The 20,613-nt window shown below is 43.5% G+C and overlaps 1 protein-coding gene across 1 annotated transcript in view; it reads right to left on the bottom strand.

Moving 5' to 3' along the window:
- Nucleotides 1-19,774, bottom strand: part of LOC149800526 (putative amine oxidase [copper-containing]) — a 39,159-nt gene extending 19,385 nt beyond the window's left edge. The window contains exons 1-2 of the mRNA XM_089954458.1: nucleotides 19,372-19,774; nucleotides 1,272-3,368 (exon numbers count right to left, since the gene is read on the bottom strand). Of these exons, the coding sequence (XP_089810584.1) occupies nucleotides 1,272-3,368; nucleotides 19,372-19,428 (2,154 nt within the window). The 5' untranslated portion in view covers nucleotides 19,429-19,774. The remainder of the gene's footprint in view (nucleotides 1-1,271; nucleotides 3,369-19,371) is intronic.
- Between the last annotated feature and the right edge of the window lie 839 nt (nucleotides 19,775-20,613).

The raw sequence follows: 20,613 nt of genomic DNA, 5'->3' as shown, positions 1-20,613 counted from the left end.
GTACAAAACATAAACAGAAATATGTCCATGCCAAGTACATTTAGCGTAAATGTTATTTCCTGATTGCAAGAAGGTAACGGATTTTTTTTTTTTTTTTTTTTTTTTTTTTTTTTGACAATTTGACTGAGTTGTTAATTCTCGAATTACACCGATCGTGCCATTGTGATTATCAACCTATATTTACATCTTGATTTTCTGTGGTAGATCTGATTCTTTCTATGATATTGTTTCTGAAGAAGAACAATAAAGTGTTTGAATAAAGAATCTGTACCACTATTAAATTAATGCAAATTTTATACTCGTTCATTGTAATCATTTATTCGTCCATACCTCTTAACTTCTTTGGATCAAAGTTTCATCTTGATCTCTCTATTTTATTGATAATGGTTAACAAGTTATGCTTCGAATCCTACCAACATTTTGACAGTGTAGTTGTTTCTACTATAAAATAAACCCGTGGCTTTGGTAGATTATCCATCTTGTATATTTTAAGCAGATTATATGATTACCCAATCTGGTTTAAAAAGTTAACACAACATGTATCTTCCTGAAAGAAATAAATATCCATACTCAAAGATCAAAGACGTTCTTTTGTCTCGTATTCGAAATAGTTAACGTATTTATACATTTTCTGCATCTACATGTTTATCTGAGACGTATTTATCATATGTGTATTGCAATATTTCATTCTCAGTGTTTATTATCAATACTTTGAATATATACAGGCCTTTAAGAGAAAATGTTCGCACTTGAAATAATGATGATAATCGTTTGTACTTGATTATATATTGATCGTAATATTCGAATTTGATATATTGATGATGATCGTTTGTACTTGATTAAATATTGTTCGTAATATTCGAATTTGATATATTGATGATGATCGTTTGTACTTGATTAAATATCGATCGTAATCGTTCGAATTTGATATATTGATGATGATCGTTTTAGTCCTACCAGTGGTTGAAAAGTTAAGTTCACGGACTACCTCATGGGACCAAGTATCTGGATGGCATAAAATTGGTGATCCTGCTTATTTGCTGGGTACCACTTTCTTGAATTCATTCAATGTGAAGAAGCACATTTTACATGTTCATTGAATATATGTTTATGTTTAAAGAAAGCTGAAAATTCCCCCTGCTAATAAGCATTTCCACATCTTTTTATAAATAACGACTTGCTTTTAGAAAACATGAGAATGATACCCACACAAATAAGTATCCCCCTATTTGTCAAAGGAATATAGTTTTAAAAAGTAAAAATAATGATACCTCATCTACAATATCATCATTGTCGTCTATATACTTTTGCAGGTTCACAACCGGATCTGCCGCATCCCACATGCTAAATATTGAGGAGCAGCGATCCTCTTCGTATTTATATTTGGTCAGCGCTATTTGGTGCCTGGTCCATGGAACTGCGCTTTCAAAGCCGTAGCCTTCTGGAATAAGCTGCTTTGCCCAATCTTTTGAATGTATTCTGATTGATCTTGGCAGGCCAGTCGAAGATATGTCTCTATTCTGTGTGAACATTAGATATTTTGGAGTGCTGAAATTAAATCTATAAACAGCTTCTTTTTCAGTTGTTCTCAAATTTCGAGTGAAATAGTTCTGAAAGTGATTCTTGCTTCCTCCCCAAGGATCTGTTTCCACCCGGTTTCTTATATCTAAACTCTCAAATCGGTTGGAAGTACCATTTACGTCGATATCAGCTTTGAAGGCGAAGAAATGATCATGCATAACTGCTGCAATATCCTTGTATATATGCATAGCATATGGTTCTTCATCAGGGAAGAAAAAAGCAGTTCCCAGATATCCCGTCATGGAGACTTTTGTCTCTATAGCACCATTCGCGTAAAACATGAAGTCAATCACATAATCGTAGTTTACAACGGATATAATTGTACGGACTATTAATGATGTTGCCACAAGGCCACCATAAAAAGCACCTGTCCTACCATAAGCACGATGCCGTCGAAGAGGGATGTTGCTATTATGCTCAAAGATGCATGCTGCTTTTTCAAATATTCTGCTTCCATTTTCATTGGATGTGTACAGATACGTGTCTATGTACTTGGCCCCGGAGGGACAATCAACAGCAGGTAAAAGTCCTCTACATCGTGTACCAAATAATCCGGCGCTATCAGCATAGTTCATGACACGAGAAGCTGGGTTATTACCAGAATACAAAACAGCCACCTCTTGCATGCTAAGCTCATACACAAGCATCTCATTTCGAAAACGAATGTTGAAAAGTTGAAGACCTGCCGTCGCAGTTACTCTAAAGTTCAACTTCCATTCTAAGTACTGAATCTGGTTTGAAATTATATCGAATCTCGGCCCATCCGGATCAAATTGTCGTGGAGCCCTTAATGGTTTTTCGGGAACAAGGGGTTCCCTAAATGACAAAGAACTAAACTGCTCCTTTTCTGATGAAGGAAATGACAATCTCGTCTTGTTAATACTTCCGCTTTCGTATTTTGTTTTAAAATCACCAAGTGATTTAAAAATTTGGTTTGCATACCAAACCTCTTCGATCAACCACTTCCTGGCGTCCACATTTGTCATGTCAACCAGAAACTGAAAGTCCAGTGGATGAAGCGTTGAAAATTCAACGTCATACAAGAACCAAAACCACGCCTTTCTGGTTCCGTTAGGTATCAGTGCACTTGCGATGGGTGTCATGGAGAACCTTAAGCACTGATCTCCGCAATTAGGTGGAAGCTTAGCCTGATAGCTTTCTTCCAAAATCCATCCAACGTCAAATTTAACCTTCGGGAAAAGAATACTGAATATTGATTTAAACTCTGCTGTAGAGAATGGTCTAAAGTTATATGGTATAACAGTTTTCCTGGCTGCCACATTCAGTCTTCGTGCATAAGAAATATTGGGCAATGGTCCCACAACATACTCTTCCACTGTGGGTGGGCTGTTACCTCCAAGGAACAGAAACAATGTAGCTTCCCGCTTTGGCGGTGTACCGCCGTTCTTTAAATAATCTAATATGTTGGTCTTTTCCGCCAATTTGAGTTCCATGGAATGGATGAAATTATTATTGGTCATTCCTTGACTTGGAGAAACAATTTTTAGATAATCAAGACTTTGGACATATTTGACCACCATCTCGATCTCATCCGGCGTAAGTTCGGCAAAAACGTCAAATTCTCTTTGGATCTCAATTGGACCAAAGTCCCGACGTACTGTACTTGTGGGGCAAGGAGATGCTTCGGCTCCAGTTATAATGTTGTTCCTGACAACACAGATAGACACCAAAATCAAGAAAAGAGTCAGGGATTGAAAACCGACGAAAACTATGCACCACTTTAGTATAGTTTCTTTGTTTCTGGGTCCTGAAGAATTGTTGTCGCCCTACAAGACAAAGACAAGAAGCATGAACCATTCGAATAAACGAGCTATACGTTAGTTGCAACATGTTAACTATGCATTATATATATATATATATATATATATATATATATATATATATATATATATATATATATATATATATATATATATATATATAAGTGTGAAGTGGCAAATTTTATGTCGATCTAACAAGAATACATTAGTTGAGACCAGACAACCATTAATTACATTTATTGAGACAGGCGCGTATCATATCGCCATACTACCGTGTACGGTAATGTCCTTTAGAGGGAGAATTTCGTTCCTAATTAAACATTTGTTTATACAGCAGCCAGGCGGACAATTTAGGACAAGGAAAACTTCATTTTCATGGTAAAGTTGTCACAGTTGAGAGAACGCAGAAACTCTGTTACTCAAACTACCAGGTCAAGTTGACCCTGACTTTGGCACCTCTGGAAAAAGGCAGCAGAGATATTTGATTCTGATTTGTTACGTTAAATGAGAGGGCATGTTCCAACACAACATTTCATAGGTTTTAATATCGCCCGCATCGAATTTTCATCAGTCTAAGCTTTTCCTACAAGAGGAGACCCAAAGGTTTCGACTCCGGAAATTTGCAAGAAATTTCCGTAAAACAGCTGTTGTCCAAAAAGGGGACGATTGTCGAAGGGAACCGACGAACTAATTTACCGATTAGAGGGAGGAACGTTGAAAGCAAAGGTAGTGTGACAATTCCATGTAATTTGTTGATGCCATATATAATGCTTTGCTGAAGTTATTACTTGTATCTGCATGAATCTTTTTTCTACATTCGTGTAATAATTTGCTTTTTGAAGTATAACTGTGTTGAGTTTATGCATAGGAAGTTGTACATTAATCTTCTTTAGATAAGTTTGACGAATTGTTTGAATTTATCGTCTTGTTTGCATAAGAATTATGTTCTAAGAATTTAATACATTATATTAGTTAATATGATTATAAGAATCCGTGTGAATTCGCCGAATTTAGAAGATTTCAAGTATGATTAAGAATAAGTGTGTATTGACGGAAATGATCTAGTAATTGATTGATGTGATGTATCCTATTTATTCGCTGTGTAAATTGAGGCTGGCTCAGAACCCCAGGCCTCGCGGATGTGTTAATGTGTAAGGTCAAGGCGTAACTAATTAGCCATTTGACTAACTAGGGTCATTACAGGACATGTGGAGTCGATTGACAGCCTTAGCGTCTGTTTAGCACTGATAGTGAAATCTGATAACGAGGGAGAATAATGAAGAATTAACCGTTTCATAAAAAACGGGAAATTTAGGTTGTCTCTATTTATATTTATTTAAAGGGAGAAAATAGCTCCTGAAACGTATGAGACGGATTATCCTGTGATGCAATCCTGCGACGTATTAATTTCTGAAGACGAATTCTGAGAGTATCCTGAGACGGGTGGTAGAAAGTATCATCCCGAGATCCAAGGGTCTGAACAGCGACAGAGGAAGCAAAAACAGACTGAGGACGAGCAGGTTATGAAATCGTACAAGACGTTGACTTCGATTGTTCACTCGATCCTATGATGAACTAAATCTATCAGTAACAGATCGGCTATCTTATTTAGATCTATTTGCGTTTTCTTTGTATTTCGGTGAAAGTTAAATTCCTAAAAGCAGACTACATTCCTGATGTAATGAATTTTCACAGTTTTTGTATGTAATTGATTAAATTGTTTGTTTACATGTACGGGGGCTCGTGTTGGTTTGTTCTATATACCTGCTCAGATCTCTATCTATTCCACCTATAAGTTTCACCACTTATATTTATATTTACTCGAACCGGGCAATAACATCGAGGGCGGTCAACCCCTAGATAACGAAAACCAAATAAGGAGGGACAATCACTCCCCCCCGTGTAACAATAAGTCTAACAAAATGTATCTGATAAAGTTTATCTTATATACAAAATCTTACCGTCGATTTTTATGGAAGTGGGAATGGTGGCATCTTGCACACTAATGTTTGCCTTGTTCAGACTGATTTTGAGCCAGATCTGATTGCAGGCATCAGCGAAACGGTCTCCCAGACTCTGGGAGGCATCCTCAGTGTGGATCACAAGATCCGCGCATCCGCAAAAACCATCTCCCTGATGTGCACCGACCTCACTTTGGTCTCCGATGGCAGTCGTGCCAGGTTGAACAGCATCCCGTCTGACCTGGTATGCAGATATACGCCATCAATGGACGAGTCCAAGGCGTAGGAAAGGAACAGAGAGAAGAAGATCCCGAAAAGTGTCGGCGCCATCACTCAGCCCTGCTTCACGCCGCTGTTGTTGGGGAAGGAGTCTGATGAGGATCCATTCGTACAGGACTGTTCCCTTCATATCGGCATGGAAAGATATTATCATGCTGCAGAGTTTTTTTTAGGGGGGTTGGGGGCCGCCGATCGTACTGAAAAGCTCAAATTGGCCCTTCCTGACGACCAGGTCGAAGGCCTTAGTGAGGTCGATGAACATCATGTAGAGTGGATAACCTTGCTCTCTGCTCTTCCCTTGGAGTTGTCGGAAGTAAAATATATATGTTGTTGAACTTCCAGCGCTAAAGCCTCGCTGACATTCCGGGTACACACTGTCCGCCAGCAGCTGCAGCCTGTTGAGGATGATGCGGGTATACACTTTGCCAACTATGCTCAGGAGCGAGATTCCTCAGTAACTGTTACAGTCACTGCGGTCGCCGTTGTTTTTGTTAAGGGTCACAGTGGTGGGGTCGCACATGTCTTCGGGGACTGCTTCTTCCTCCCAGCAGAGGCAGTGTAGCTCATGCAGAGGCTGGAGCAATGTCGGTTTCCCACTTTTGATAGCTTCAGGTGGGATGCTGTCGCTACCTGGTGTTTTGTCGTTTGGTAGGGAGTCGATGCTTTCGCTGAGCTCCTCTAAGGTGGGCACTTTGTCGAGCTTCGCCATGGTGGGCAGTTTCTGAATGCTGATAAGGGCCGTAAAGGTGAGTATAGCTCTCCCGTCAGAAATTTCAAGAGAGGGGGCAACTCATTTCACTGCAGGGCCTAGAGCTTTCCTGATGTCACTGTATATACCTTGGATGTTTCCAGACTCGGCACTGCACACAATTGTTGCCAATACTCGTTCGCGCATTGTCTAGCGATGCGTTGGGTGATGCATAGGATAGCAAGAGTCCGTTTATTGGGGCATTTTTGTAAGCTATGAAGGCATTTAGTGTGTCCTCAATTATTGGTTTCAACCCTGAAAGGTGGGCGTTGAACCAGTCCTGCCTGGACCGCTCCTTCTTGCCAAACGTTGACTTGTTTTTGCTGTAGATAGCACCCTTCATGGCGTTCCACTTGGCTGTGGAATTGTGCTCTTGCAGGTCCTGGACAGCCTGGTCCTGGGCTGTCACGTTGCCTGTCCGCGATTACGTAAGTCAAGAACAAAGGAATTGGTTAGAAGCCATGCATATATATTAGATCCCGCGGATATAGTGGTCCTGTTCGTAAATGTTACGAGACAGCTTTTTGGGTGTCAAAAATCACACGTGGACGTTGAAAGCTTTCTTCAAGAACAAAGAACCCTTATTGGCTGTCGTAAATCTTACAACATTGACAGACGGCCGGAGCATTGTCTGCTAAGTTGAATAGAACAGGGTATAATCGATATCCAGTCGGAATTCAGAGAGGGTGTGGTCACCATTTCAATCCGAATTTAATTGAGTAATTTAGACTAGAAACTTCAGTAATTGTGAAACATTGTGCCGGAAATTTAAAGCAATAACTCGGGGAAAGCCACTCATAAATTGGCTGGAAAACTTAGGAAATTCTAAGGAAAGACAAAGCTTTGTAACGGTCAGTGAGTTATTTGCTAGATTGTTGCAGAATATTACGGCATTGTATTGTAATATTCTGCAGTATGTATATTTCATTACTAGAATCATTAGTACGTAGAATTACCTTTGTAGTGTTTAATTTACATGCGTATTTGAGAAATGAGCCATGATGTAAAGTGTTATGTAGATTGCTAGCTCGTGGTTAGAATTAATATTGTAATTCGCTGTTTGGTTACTTCATAGTAAACTAGTGCATATATTGATGTGATTTGATTATTTGTTTACACTTGTGGGAGTGTAATTTACAGAAATGCGTCTGATTGCTGTGCTATTGTTCAGTGTAATATATATACTGATGTGACGAAATTTATTGATGTCTGTATGATAAGTAGTCGATGCTGTGCTTTTATTACGACGTTGTTTACCATACAAGAGCATATGGGTATTTCGATGTGCACGAATGCGTGATCGAAAAATCTAATAGCCTTTTATTTTTTCAAATCCTGCTGTTTTCACACTTTCTTGTGTTACTGTTTATTCGAGCCTAAACAAATGACATAAGAATACCCAGCCCCCTTAGGGATGGTTTACTCCCGTAGCCTTTCCTTCTCCCGATATCTCCTATATGAATGCCTGGCACGGCTAACGAGCTCCATCTGTCCACCCAGTTATACCGCCGGGCACTCGGTCGCATCACACAACAGGCTCTGTGAAAAGAGGGTGCCTCGCATGAAGGTGCAGCTGTGGACACAATAGTGTAGGTGAAGCCATATGCAAGTAACCTTCTGCCCAGCACTACATATGGAAAGGAGAGGCTATGAGAGACCCTTCACTTTCCTTTGACGAACGGGACGTCAAGCCCAGACCTCGCAGACCACTGCCCCTTCCATCAAAATCGACGGTGTCACCATGGAAGTAGTCAACAACTTTACTTACCTGTGGTCAACCATCAGAAACATTCGCTCGATGTGGATCTGGACAGAAAGCTTGGAAGGGCAAACACCATCATGGAACGACTACCGAAGAGGATGTGGGAAAACGACGAACTGACAGGGAACACCAAGATCCAAATCTACCGGGCCTGCGTTCTCAGCACCCTCCTATATGGTCGTGAGACCTAGAGCACCTATACGAGGCAAGAGCGTCGGTTCAGTTCCTTCCATATACAGTGCATAAAACCCATCCTGAAAATCAGCTGGCAGCGAGATCCAGCAGCGTGCAAGTAACCCCAGGATGTACTCCCTGCAAACGTCGCCTTCGATGGTTGGGACACGTCCGATGCATGGGATGGGAGGCTGCCAAAAGACATCCTATATGGACGCTGGCAACTGGCACCAGAAGATAAGGCCACCCTCACTCCGTTTCAAGGATGTGTGCAAGAGGGACATAAAGGCATTTCACCGTCAGCTGGTAAGTGCATGCCCAGGACCGAGTCACCTGGACGCAGACGGTCCTTAAGGACATAGCAGTCGCTAATCTGACGAAAAGCGATCTGGCGGCAGAGAAACGTGAGAGAAAGAAGAGTGCGGCAGCAACCACAGTAACTCAGACTTCCCCAAGACCTCTGCAACAACTGCAAAAGGGGTTGTCACTCACGCAAAGGCCAGCACAGCCACAGCAGACATTACCAAACCCCCAGAGATAGACGACACTCTAAGGGCGTACCACGATATACTGCAATTATATTATGTAGCAATAGTTCACTGTCCTGGGGCAGTGCCTGACGCTTTTTCCACTTTCTTTTAAGTTTTACTTCCGTTTGTCAATAGCATGAAAAAATATCTCGCTCTCTGATTCACGGCAAAATAACACCATGTTATATAATATAATATTATTTCGAATCTTGAAATAAAAAAAGAAAATATTTCAGCTCAAAAAGAAATCACGTGCCTGACGGAAAATTAATTGGCCAATACTTTACAGTAGATAAATTTGTTATGTTTTCGCTAATTGTTGTATTAGCTGAAATTTAAGCACTGTAACTAAAGTGGGATAATTAATCCTACCTTACAGGCAGCGTGCTGACACTAGAGAGGTCATTGATAAAATTAGTAACTGTTGATACCGTAGCCTACAAGACTACTCAACAAACGAAACAATATTTAGTGAACTTATAAAATTAAGTAACGTTTAGACAAAAAACAGGTGCGATCCTGAAAATCGGTGAATGATTCCCATTTTCACAAGAGAATAAATTATACTCATCATACTCACAAACGCTAGGGGCAATTTATTTTTTGTCCGAAAGCTAGATTGGTCCCGAAATTGTTTCACAACATTCCATTTGGCCACCACATTGGCACGTGACACGTATCAAACATGCGATTACAGGATCATAAATATACAACCATTTTGCTAGAAACAAAAGATAAGTTTTTAACAATTATGTCATGAATATTGAAAACCCGCTAATATTATCATTAGGTCTTAACAGACTTCTTCTGGAATTTCTGAACAAGTTCGTTATTCACAGAAGCTACCAAAACTACGGAAGTTCCGGTACGGTAAGAAAAGTACCGTGGTAGGTACCACCGGAAAATGAAATACTGCTTTAAACCGATATATAATACAATCATTATTTTATACGCCTTCATTACACGATATTTAAATAAATCAGCGACCTTATCACAGCATCAGGCTAAGAGCGAGAACATCGATGTCTCACTAATATGGATTAATAACGTCTGATTGAAATCCACTCTTGCTTAATAACGTCAACTAGAAAATCCTCTGCCTTTTGCATACTAAAACATACTCGGATGTAATCTGATGACATTTTAAACTACATTCAGACATCAATACACTAATTACATTCTTTACATATTTGAAACATTTGTTATTGATACTCAGTACATTAGTTGCTTTCTACACATAGAGTATCCTTATTTGCTACAAAAATAGCTTTTACTTAACATATCGTTAAAAAGCCCAAATGCGTTGTCTAAGAGGCCCAAATGCGGTGTCCAAGAGGCTAAAGTACGGTGTCCAAGAGGCCCAAAGAAGTTGGCCAAGAGGCCCAAGTGCGGTGTCCAAGAGGCCCAATTGCAGTGTCCAAGAGGCCCAAGCAAGTTGGCCAAGAGGCCCATGTGCGGTGTCCAAGAGGCCCAATTACAGTGTCCACGAGGCCCAAGTGCGTTGTCCAAGAAGCCCAAGTGCGGTGTCCAAGAGGATAAAGTGCGTTGTCCAAGAGACACAAGTGACTTTTTTAAGAGGCCCAAGTGCGGTGTCCAAGTCGCCCAAGTGCGGTGTCCAAGACGCCAAAGTGCGTTGTCCAAGGCCCAAGTGCGTTGTCCAAGAGGCCCAAGTGAGTTGTCCAAAGGCACAAGTGCGTTGTCCCATGTCCCAAGCCCAAGTCCGTTGTCCACAAGACCCAAGTACGTTGTCCAAAGCCCAAGTGCGTTGTCCAAGAGACCCAAGTGCATTGTCGAAGGCCCAAATGCGGTGCCAAAGAGGCCCATGTGCGGTGTCCAAGACGCCCAAATGCAGCGTCCAAGAGGCCCAAGTGCGTTGTCCAAGAGGCCCAATCGCGTTCTCCAAGAGGTCCACGTGAGTTGTCCAAGAGGCCCAAGTGCGGTGTTCACGAAGCTAAAGTGCGTTGTCCAAGAGACCCAAATGCGGTGTCCAAGAGGCCCAAGTGCGTCGTCCAAGGCCCAGGTGCGTTGTCCAAGAGGCCCACTTGAAGTGTCCAAGACGCCCAAGGAAGTTGGCCAAGAGGCCCACGTGCGGTGTCCAAGACGCCCAATTGCAGAGTCAAAGAGGTCCAAGTGCGTTGTCCAAGAGACACAAGTGCGTTGTCCAAGAGGCCCAAGAACGGTATCCAAGAGGTCCAAATGCGTTGTCCAAAGACACAAGTGCGTTGTCCAAGGCCCAAGTGCGTTTTCCACAAGGCCAAAGTACGTTCTCCAAGGCCCAAATGTGGTGTCCAAGAGGCCTAATTGCAGTGTCCAAGAGGCCAAAGGAAGTTGGCCAAGAGGCCCATGTGGGGTGTCGAGGACGCCCGATTTCAGCGTCCAAGAGGCCCAAGTGCGTTGTCCAAGAGGCCCAATCGCGTTGTCCAAGAGGTCCAAGAGCTTTGACCAAGAGGCCCAAGTGCGGTGTCCAAGAAGCTAAAGGGCGTTGTCCAAGAGACACAAGTGCGTTGTCCAAGAGGCCCAAGTGCGTTGTCCAAGAGGCCCAAGTGCGTTCTCCAAAAGGTCCACGTGAATTATCCACGAGGCCCAAGTGCAGTGTCAACGAAGCTAAAGTGCGTTGTCCAAGAGACCCAAGTGCGGTGTCCAAGAGGCCCAAGTGCGTCGTCCAAGGCCCAGGTGCGTCGTCCAAGAGGCCCGCTTGCGGTGTCCAAGACGCCCAATTGCAGAGTCCAAGAGGTCCAAGTGCGTTGTCCAAGAGACACAAGTGCGTTGTCCAAGAGGCCCAAGAACGGTTTCCAAGAGGCCCAAGTGTGGTGTCCAAGAGGCCCAAGTGCGTTGTCCAAGAGGCCCAAATGCGTTGTCCAAAGGCACAAGTGCGTTGTTCAAGGCCCAAGTACGTTGTTTACAAGGTCAAAGTACGTTCTCCAAGGCCCAAATGTGATGTCCAAGAGGCATAATTGCAGTGCCCAAGAGGCCAAAGGAAGTTAGTCAAGAGGCCCATATGCGGTGTCCAAGACGCCCAATTCCAGCGTCCAAGAGGCCCACGTGCGTTGTCCAAGAGGCCCAATCGCGTTGTCCAAGAGGTCCAAGTGCTTTGACCAAGAGGCCCAAGTGCGGTGTCCAAGAAGCTAAAGTGCGTTGTCCAAGAGACACAAGTGCGTTGTCCAAGAGGCCCAAGTGCGTTGTCCAAGAGGCCCAAGTGCGTTGTCCAAAGACTCAAGTGCGTTGTCCACAAGGCCCAAGTACGTTCTCCAAGGCCAAGTGCGTTGTCCACAAGGCCCAAGTACGTTCTCCAAAGCCCAAGTGCGTTGTCCAAGAGGCCCAAGTGCATTGTCGAAGGCCCATGAACGGTGTCCAAGAGGCCCAATTGCAGTGTCAAAGAGGCCAAAGGAAGTTGGGCAAGAGGGCCGTGTGTGGTGTCCAAGACGCCTAATTGCAGCGTCCAAGAAGCCCAAGTGCGTTGTCCAAGAGGCCCAATCTCGTTGTCGAAGAGGAACAAGTGCGCTATGCTAGAGGCCCATGTGCGGTGTCCAAGAAGCTAAAGTGCGTTATCCAAGAGGCCCAAGAACGGTGTCCAAGAGGCCCAAGTACGGTGTCCAAGAGGCCCAAGTGCGTTGTCCAAGGCGCAAATGCGTTGTCCAAGTGCTTTGTCCAACGGCCCAAGTGCGTTGTACAAGGCCCAAGTGCGCTGTCCACAAGGCCCAAGTACGTTCTCCAAGGCCCAAGTGCGTTCTCCAAGAGGCCCAAGTGCGTTGTCCACAAGGCCCAAGTACGTTCTCCAAAGCCCAAGTGCGTTGTCCAAGAGGCCCAAGTGCATTGTCAAAGGCCCAATTGCGGTGTCTAAAAGGCCCAATTACAATGTCCAAGAGGCCAAAGGACGTTGGCCATAAGGTCCAATCGCGTTGTCCAAGAGGAACAAGTGCGTTGTCCATAAGGCCCAAGTGCGGTGTCCAAGAAGCTAAAGTGCGTTGTCCGAAGGACACAAGTGCGTTATCCAAGAGGCCCAAGAACAGTGTCCAAGAGGCCCAAGTGCGGTGTCCAAAGACCCAAGTGCGTTGTTCAAGGCCCAAGTGCGTTGTCCACAAGGCCCAAGTACATTCTCCAAGGCCTAAGGGCGTTGTCCAAGAGGCCCAAGTGCGTTGTCCAAGGCCCAAGGTCGTTGTTCAAGAGGCCGAAGTACGTTCTCCAAGGCCCAAGTGTGTTGTCCAAGAGGCCCAAGTGCATTGTTGAAGGCCCAATTGCGGTGTGCATTCGGCCCAATTGCAGTGTCCAAGAGGCCCAAGGAAGTTGGCGAAGAGGCCCATGTGTGGTGTCCAAGACGCCCAACTGCAGCTTCCAAGAGGCCCAAGTGCGTTGTCCAAGAGGAACAAGTGTCTTCTCCAAGAGGACCAAGTGCGATGTCCAAGAAGCTAAAATGCGTTGGCCAAAAGACACAAGTGCGTTATCCAAGAGGCCCAAGAACGGTGTCCAAGAGGCCCAAGTGCGGTGTACAAGAGGCCCAAGTGCGCTGTCCAAGCCCCAGGTGCGTTGTCCAAGAGGCCGAAGTCCATTGTCGAAGGCCCAAGTGCGGTGTCCAAGAGGCCCAAGGAAGTTGGCCAAGAGGCCCATGTGCGGTGTCCAAGACGCCAATCTGCAGCTTCCAAGAAGCCAAAGTGCGTTGTACAAGAGGCCCAATCGCGTTGTCCAAGAGGTCCAAGTGCGTTGTCCAAGAGGCCCAAGTGCGGTGTCCAAGAAGCTAAAGTGCGTTGTCCAAGAGACTCAAGTGCATTGTCCAACAGGCCCAAGAACGGTGTCCAAGAGGCCCAAGTGCGGTGTCCAAGAGGCAAACTGTGCTTTGTCCAAGGACCAAGTGCTGTGTCCAAGAGGCCCAAGTGCGTTGTCGAAGGCCCAAGTGCCGTATCCAAGAGGCACAATTGCGTTGTCCAAGGCCCAAGTGCTGTGTCCAAGAGGCCCAAGTGCGTTGTCCAAGAGTGACAAGTGTGTTGTCCAGGAGGCCCAAGTACGTTGTCCAAGAGACCTAATTGCGTTGTCCAAGAGACCAAGTGAGTTGTCCACGAAGACCAAGTGTTGTGTCCCAGAGGCCAAAGTGCGCTGGCCCATTTGATGACATTTTAAACTACATTCCAACATCAATACACTAACTACATTCTTTACATATTTGAAGGGGCCCCGAGTGGCCGAGTGGTCGAAAGCGCTCTCCGTTACGCATCACTGAGATCTCACCTCTGTCTGCGTGGGTTCGAGTCTCGGATTCGGCTATTGTGGGTATGTGAGAAAGTTTGCCAGTAGCTTCTCGTGGGTCGGTGGTTCTTTCCGGGGTTTTCCGTGTTCTTCCTCCACCATTAATAATGGCCGCCATGTATAGCCTATCGTGTGCTGAAAAATGGCGTTAAACCCTATAACAACAACAACAACAACTTTACATATTTGAAACATTTTTTTATTGATACTCAGTACATTAGTTGTTTTATACACATAGAGTATCCTTATTTGCTACAAAAATAGCTTTTACTTAACATATCGTTAACAAGCCCAAGTGCGTTGTCCAATAGGCCCAAGTGCGGTGTCCAAGAGGCCCAAGTGTTGTGTCCCAGAGGCCCAAAGGAGTTGGCCAACAAATCTGAAAGAGGCCCAATTACGGGATCCAAAAGGCCCAAGTGCGGTGTCCACGAGGCCCAAGTGCGGTGTCCAAGAGGCCCAAGTGCGGCGTCCAAGGCCCGAGTGCGTTGTCGAAGATGCCCAAAGGAGTTGACCAAAGCCCAAGTGCGTTGTCGAAGGCGCAAGTGTGGTGTCTAAGAGGTCCAAGGAAGTTGGCCAAGAGGCCCAAGTGAGGTGTCCAAGAGACCTAAACTGCAGTGTCTAAGAGGCCCAAGAAAGTTAGCCAAGAGGCCCAAGTGCGGTGTCCAAGAGACCTAAGTGCGTTGTCCAAGAGGCCCAAGTGTTGTGTCCAAGAGGCCAAAAAGAGTTGGCAAATAAATCTAAAAGAGGCCCAAAAGTGGTATTCAAGAGGCCCAAGTGCGGTGTCCAGGAGGCCCAAGTGCGTTCTCCATGACCCAAGTGCGTTGTCCAAGAGGCCCAAGGGAGTTGGCCGAGGCCCAAGTGCGTTGACGAAGGTCTATGTGCGGTGTCCAAGAGTCCCAATTGCGTTGTTCAAGGCCCACGTGCGGTGTCCAAGAGGTCCAAGTGCGTTGTCCAAGAGGCCGAAGTGCGGTGTCCAAGAGGCCCAAGTGCGTTGTCCACGATGGCCAATTTGATGACATTTTAAACTACATTCAGACATTAATACACTAATTACATTCTTTACATATTTGAAACATTTTTTTTATTGATATTCAGTATATTAGTTGTTTTCTACACATTGAGTATCCTTATTTGCTACAATTGCGGTGTCCAAGAGGCCCAAGTGCGGTGTCCAAGAGACTAAAGTGTGATGTCCAAGAGGCCCAAGGAAGTTGTCCACGAGGCCCAAGTGTGGTGTCCAAGAGGCCCAATTACAGTGTCCAAGAGGCTCAAGGACGTTGGCTAAGAGGCCCAAGTGCGGTGTCCAAGAGGCCCATTTACAATGTCCAAGAGACCCAAGTGCATTGTCCAAGAGACCTAAGTGCGTTGTCCAAGAGGTCCAAGTGTTGTGTCCAAGAGGCCCAAGGCAGTTGGCCAATAAATCTGAAAGAGGCCCAACTGCGGTATACAAAAGAGGCCCAAGTGCGGTGTCCAAGAGGCCCAAGTGCGGTTTCCAAGATGACCAAGGGAGTTGACTTAAGCCCAAGTGCGTTGTCGAAGGCCCAAGTGAGGTGTCCAAGAGGCCCAAGTGCCTTGTCCGCAAGGCCCAAGTGTTGTGTTCAAGAGGCCCAAGTGCGCTGGCCAATTTGATGTCATTTTAAACTGCATTCAGATATGAATACACTAATTACATTCTTTACATATTTAAACATTTTTTTATTCATACTCAGTACATTATTTGTTTTCTACACATAGAGTATCCTTATTAGCTACAAAAAATGCTTTTACTTAACATATCGTTAACAAGCCCAAGTGCGTTGTCCAAGAGGCCCAACTGCGGTATCCAAGAGGCCCAAGTGCGGTGTCCAAGAGGCCAAAGTAAGTTGGCCAAGAGGCCCAATTGCTGTGTTCAGGAGGCCCAATTGCAGTGTCCAAGAGGCCAAGGAAGTTGGCTAAGAGGCCCAAGTTTTGTGTCCAAGAGGCCCAATTACAATGTCCAAGAGACCCAAGTGCGTTGTCCAAGAGACCTAAGTGCGTTGTCCAAGAGGCCTAAGTGTTGTGTCCAAGAGGCCCAATGGAGTTGGCCAATAAATCTGAAAGAGGCCCAATTGGGTATACAAGTGCAGTGTCCAAGAGGCGCAAGTGCGGTGTCAAAGCTGCCCAAATGCGTTGTCCAAGGCCCTAGTGCGTTGTCCAAGAGGCCCAAGGGAGTTGACCAAGGCCCAAGTGCGTTGCCGAAGGCCCAAGTGCGGTGTCCAAGAGACCCAATTGCAATGTCCAAGAGGCCCAAGGAAGTTGGCCAATAAATCTGAAAGAGGCCCAATTGCAGTATCCAAGAGGCCCAAGTGCGGTGTCCAAGAGGCCCAAGTGCGGTGTCCAGGAGGCCGAAGTGCGGTGTCCAAGAGACCTAAGTGTGTTATCCAAGAGGCCCAAGTGTTGTGTCCAATGGGACCAAGGGAGTTGGCCAATAAATCTGAAAGAGGCCCAATTGCAGTATACAAGAGGCCCAAATGCGGTGTCCAAGAGGCCCAAGAGCGTTGTCCAAGGCCCATGTGCGTTGTCCAAGAGGCTTAAGGGAGTTGGCGAAGGCCAATGTGCGTTGTCGAAGGCCCAAGTGCGGTGTCCAAGAGGCCCAATTGCGTTGTCGAAGGCCCAAGTGCGGTGTCCAAGAGGCCCAAGTGCGTTGTCCAAGAGGCACAAGTGAGTTGTCCAAGAGGCCTAAGCGCGTTGTCCAAGTGACCTAAGTGCGTTGTCCAAGAGACCCAAGTGTTGTGTCCAAAAGGCCCAAGTGCGTTGTCCACGAGGCCCAAGTGTTGTGTCCCAGAGGCCCACGTGCGCTGGCCAATTTGATGACATTTTAAACTACATTCAGATATTAATACACTAATTACATTCTTTATCTATTTGAAACATTTTTTTATTGATACTCAGTACATTAGTTGTTTTCTACATATAGAGTATCCTTATTTGCTACAAAAATAGCTTTTACTTAACATATCGTTAACAAGCCCAAGTGCGTAGTCCAAGAGGCCCAATTGCGGTGTCCAAGAGGCCCAAGTACGGTGTCCAAGAGACCCAGGTGCGTTGTCCAAGAGGCACAAGTGCGTTGTTCAAGTGGCCCAAGTGCGTTGTCCAAGAGGCCCAAGTGCGTTGTCCACGAGACCTAAGTGCGTTGTCCAAGAGGCCCAAGTGCGGTGTCCAAGAGGCACAAGTGCGTTGTCCACGAGGTCCAAGTGTTGTGTCCAAGAGGTCCAAGTGCGCTGGCCAAGAGGCCCAAAGGATTTGGGCAATAAATCTGAATGAGCATGATGCATGACGTTTTCTGATTTCAAATTGTCTTTCTTTGTGCAGATTCGATAGATCTTATTACAGAGTGCTTACGGTAAGAACGACAACTGCTATCGACCGGATTTGAAGAAGAATCTGTTTAATTTATTAAATTATATTTTATAATGGCAGGCACGTCTGGTAGCAGTTTGGTATCAGTTCTACAAAATAAAGGTCTCTGTGCCATGATGCTTTTTTTTAAACAAAATTATATTTGGATTAGTTCTGCTCGGCATTTCGAGTAGTCATGTTTTAAAAGAATTTTAGTTGTAGTGGCAGCTGCTGTTGTATATGTTGGATGGGTATCATCTGTGCTAGTTCAAAAGAATAATCTTTTCTTTTTAAATTCTTCTTAAATTTTCTTCAAATTCTGTTCAGGAGTTTTGATAAGAAGACGTTCAGACGTTCAAATATCGTCTGAAGATTTCTTTCTTTAGGGCCTGTCTAGATAATAACTGGCACCATACGCTGAAATAATAGATTCCGGGGAACCAGTATAATGCTATCGCTATTTACCAAAAAGCGGCGCGAAACCCTAACTGAGTGCTATGTGCCGTCGTACTATGAGGAAAATATTTGGAAACCGCAGACGATATCTGTAACTCTCTTCTGCTGGCAGAGAGCCAGTGGTAGGTAAAGCCATGAATGAATTTGCACTCGCTGTATCCGCCTCTGGCTGGTAGCCAAGCAGCGTGCGTGCCATTTCCCCTCTGCTGGAAGAAGCGGGGAAAAGGGTGATGCAATCCCAATGGGGAAATTGGTGAAGGTACGAGCAGACTTGCATCATCTGACTTTCATCATCCTCAGAAATCAGCTACACTGCTGTCTATGGTCCTTTGTAAGTTACTGCTTAGTTTGTTTGAGTTCAGACATTATGTTGACATATAATTGATTTGTTCATTAAAAAGGTATCTACAATATCAAGAGAAATAAGATTTGAAAAAACAAGTTTCTTTTGTCACAAATATGATCTATTGTGAATATAACTTAGCATTATTGCCAACAGAAGAGAATACAGATGATTATATGCCGATCTTTACAATACAAAGTAAGGTAGCATATATTTACGCATACACAATAAAATAACAGGTGTCTCCGTCAAACTGGGTGTTTTCAAGAAGTTAACGTCTCGCTATATTAAAGAGGACCGGTGATATTAGATGAAATTTTATCATTATTGATTCTAATCTTAATTTTCATGTAAAAAAAGAAGAAAATAAAACACAGTAACATGTGACTTGGTGAGATATGATGCCACATGTCATGTCGCAAAAACTGACACATTGCAGACATCATAACAACGTGACTTATATTATTAAAGCTACTTTATAAATATAATAAAACAAACACACAAACACAAAACGTTGTAAAGAATGCTTTCTTCTTTCTAAAATATTTTATACTAACAAAGTTGGCCCATTCATATTTGGAGACCAGTTTCTTTTCGTTAACATTTCGCATTGCTGATAATGCATGTATATTTCAACTTGTACAAGTTTCTAAATTCAACGCAGTAATTTTGCGAGATCCTTTTAAAGAGTTATCCGCACATATACAATATCATACAGTAAAGCAATTTCATGCATTCATTCTAATTTAGAGCTCACTGTAACGCAATATTTATTTAAATGTTAGTTGTTACCGTTTGAATCCAGCAGTATTTTAATTAGCCACAGATGCTTGATTTCGAACGAAAATGCGAATATTTATCATTTCCCTCACAATGGTCAGTGAATGCACAACCGCTTCCAGGCTAATACCTGGGTGGTTACTCTTGAAATAATATATCCTTTGATTATCAAAACTGATTTATCGCAAAAGTATCACAATTTATATTGTATTTTGTAGAAAGTGTTGACACAAATCTTAATCATAAATGAATGACGAAACACAATTTTTTTCATTTCAATAAAATATAGTGTAAATGAGAGGGTTATGAAAGTGTATTTACAGGTTTATAATCACGAACTCATATTTAAAAAAAGCATTATCGATTTAGGCGCATTCTTACCTTGTATAGCGTCCTCTCTTCTATATACAACTGTGTCTTGCTTGATTGTTGAGCCATATCACAAGACTGTATCAAATCTTTTTACGTGAATCTCAAAACATAATTTTAGTTTTTGTGCTAGATGTATACAATGTCTGGCAGAAAAATATCCTGCGGGTGAAATATTCCGCACAAAACTCGAGATTTAACATAAACCCTGATATAAATTTGGTAAGCGAACTTTCTCTGCTGAGACGATGCTGTAGAAGACCCTTGTCACTTTTCCTTAATTCTTAAGTGTAATATATTAATGACGATTACAATGCACAAGCACCAGAAGCTGATTATTAGATATGTATCTAAGTGGACAGCAGGCAAAGTGGATAATGTTTTAACTTGCGTGCCCCTTGCACTATACACGTGTATTTGTAAACATTGTTGTGTGCGTAAGACGCCCTCTGATTGGTCTATCCCTTTTTCAACTCTTCGAGCCTCGTTAACATTCTGGTCAGTAGCCAACATTTTAAGAGTACGACGGTTGATAATTATATTCAATAACAAACGCGATATTCGACGTGAACTGATGAAATGTCAGTCACCGCCAAGATGGTGGAACATGACTATATGGTTGCAGCTTTGATCCTTGTGTATGCTCTATGTTTATTTTATCTTTCTAACAATAAATAAATTTAGCTTCCTTTATGTATATAAAAAGAAGCTTTTAGTGTTTAAAAATAATACGAACATATTGTTAGACATGTATCGTAACTAAAGGACAGCTTTTCTGTGTTAGCGCTAGCGTTCGTCAAAATCCCAAACGGCAATATAGTTCAATAAAAACAACATAATTCGTGGTCCAATGAGAACGTTGCAGTTGAAATTTTAATGTCATATGTCGAGAATTCAAACTTCACGTATCCTTAAAGTGCCATCGTCTGGGTTGAGATTTCAGATATTATACGTTGAACTGTGCAGCGGTGGTTGAACTTTCAACGTCCTATGTCTAGAATTCCAGGTTCACATGTCGAATCTAACTGTTTAAAGTTGCATTTGATGCGTCGAGTATGTAGATGTTAGCTGTTGAATTGCACAGCATTGGTTGAAACTTGGAAATCAAATGATGATTTTTAAATATTTTGTCTAAGCTGGTCCAATGAGAAGGTTGCAGTGCAAATTTCAACATCGTATGTCGAGAAATCAAATTTCACTAGTTGAATCAAACTGTTTTTCATTACAACTCCTTTGTCCTGGCCCAGAGTTTAA

This window comes from Sinohyriopsis cumingii, chromosome 4, assembly GCF_028554795.1.
Source record: "Sinohyriopsis cumingii isolate HCF-2022 chromosome 4, ASM2855479v2, whole genome shotgun sequence".
In the NCBI taxonomy this organism is placed as follows: domain Eukaryota; kingdom Metazoa; phylum Mollusca; class Bivalvia; order Unionida; family Unionidae; genus Sinohyriopsis; species Sinohyriopsis cumingii.
This window is presented reverse-complemented; position numbering and strand designations above follow the sequence as displayed.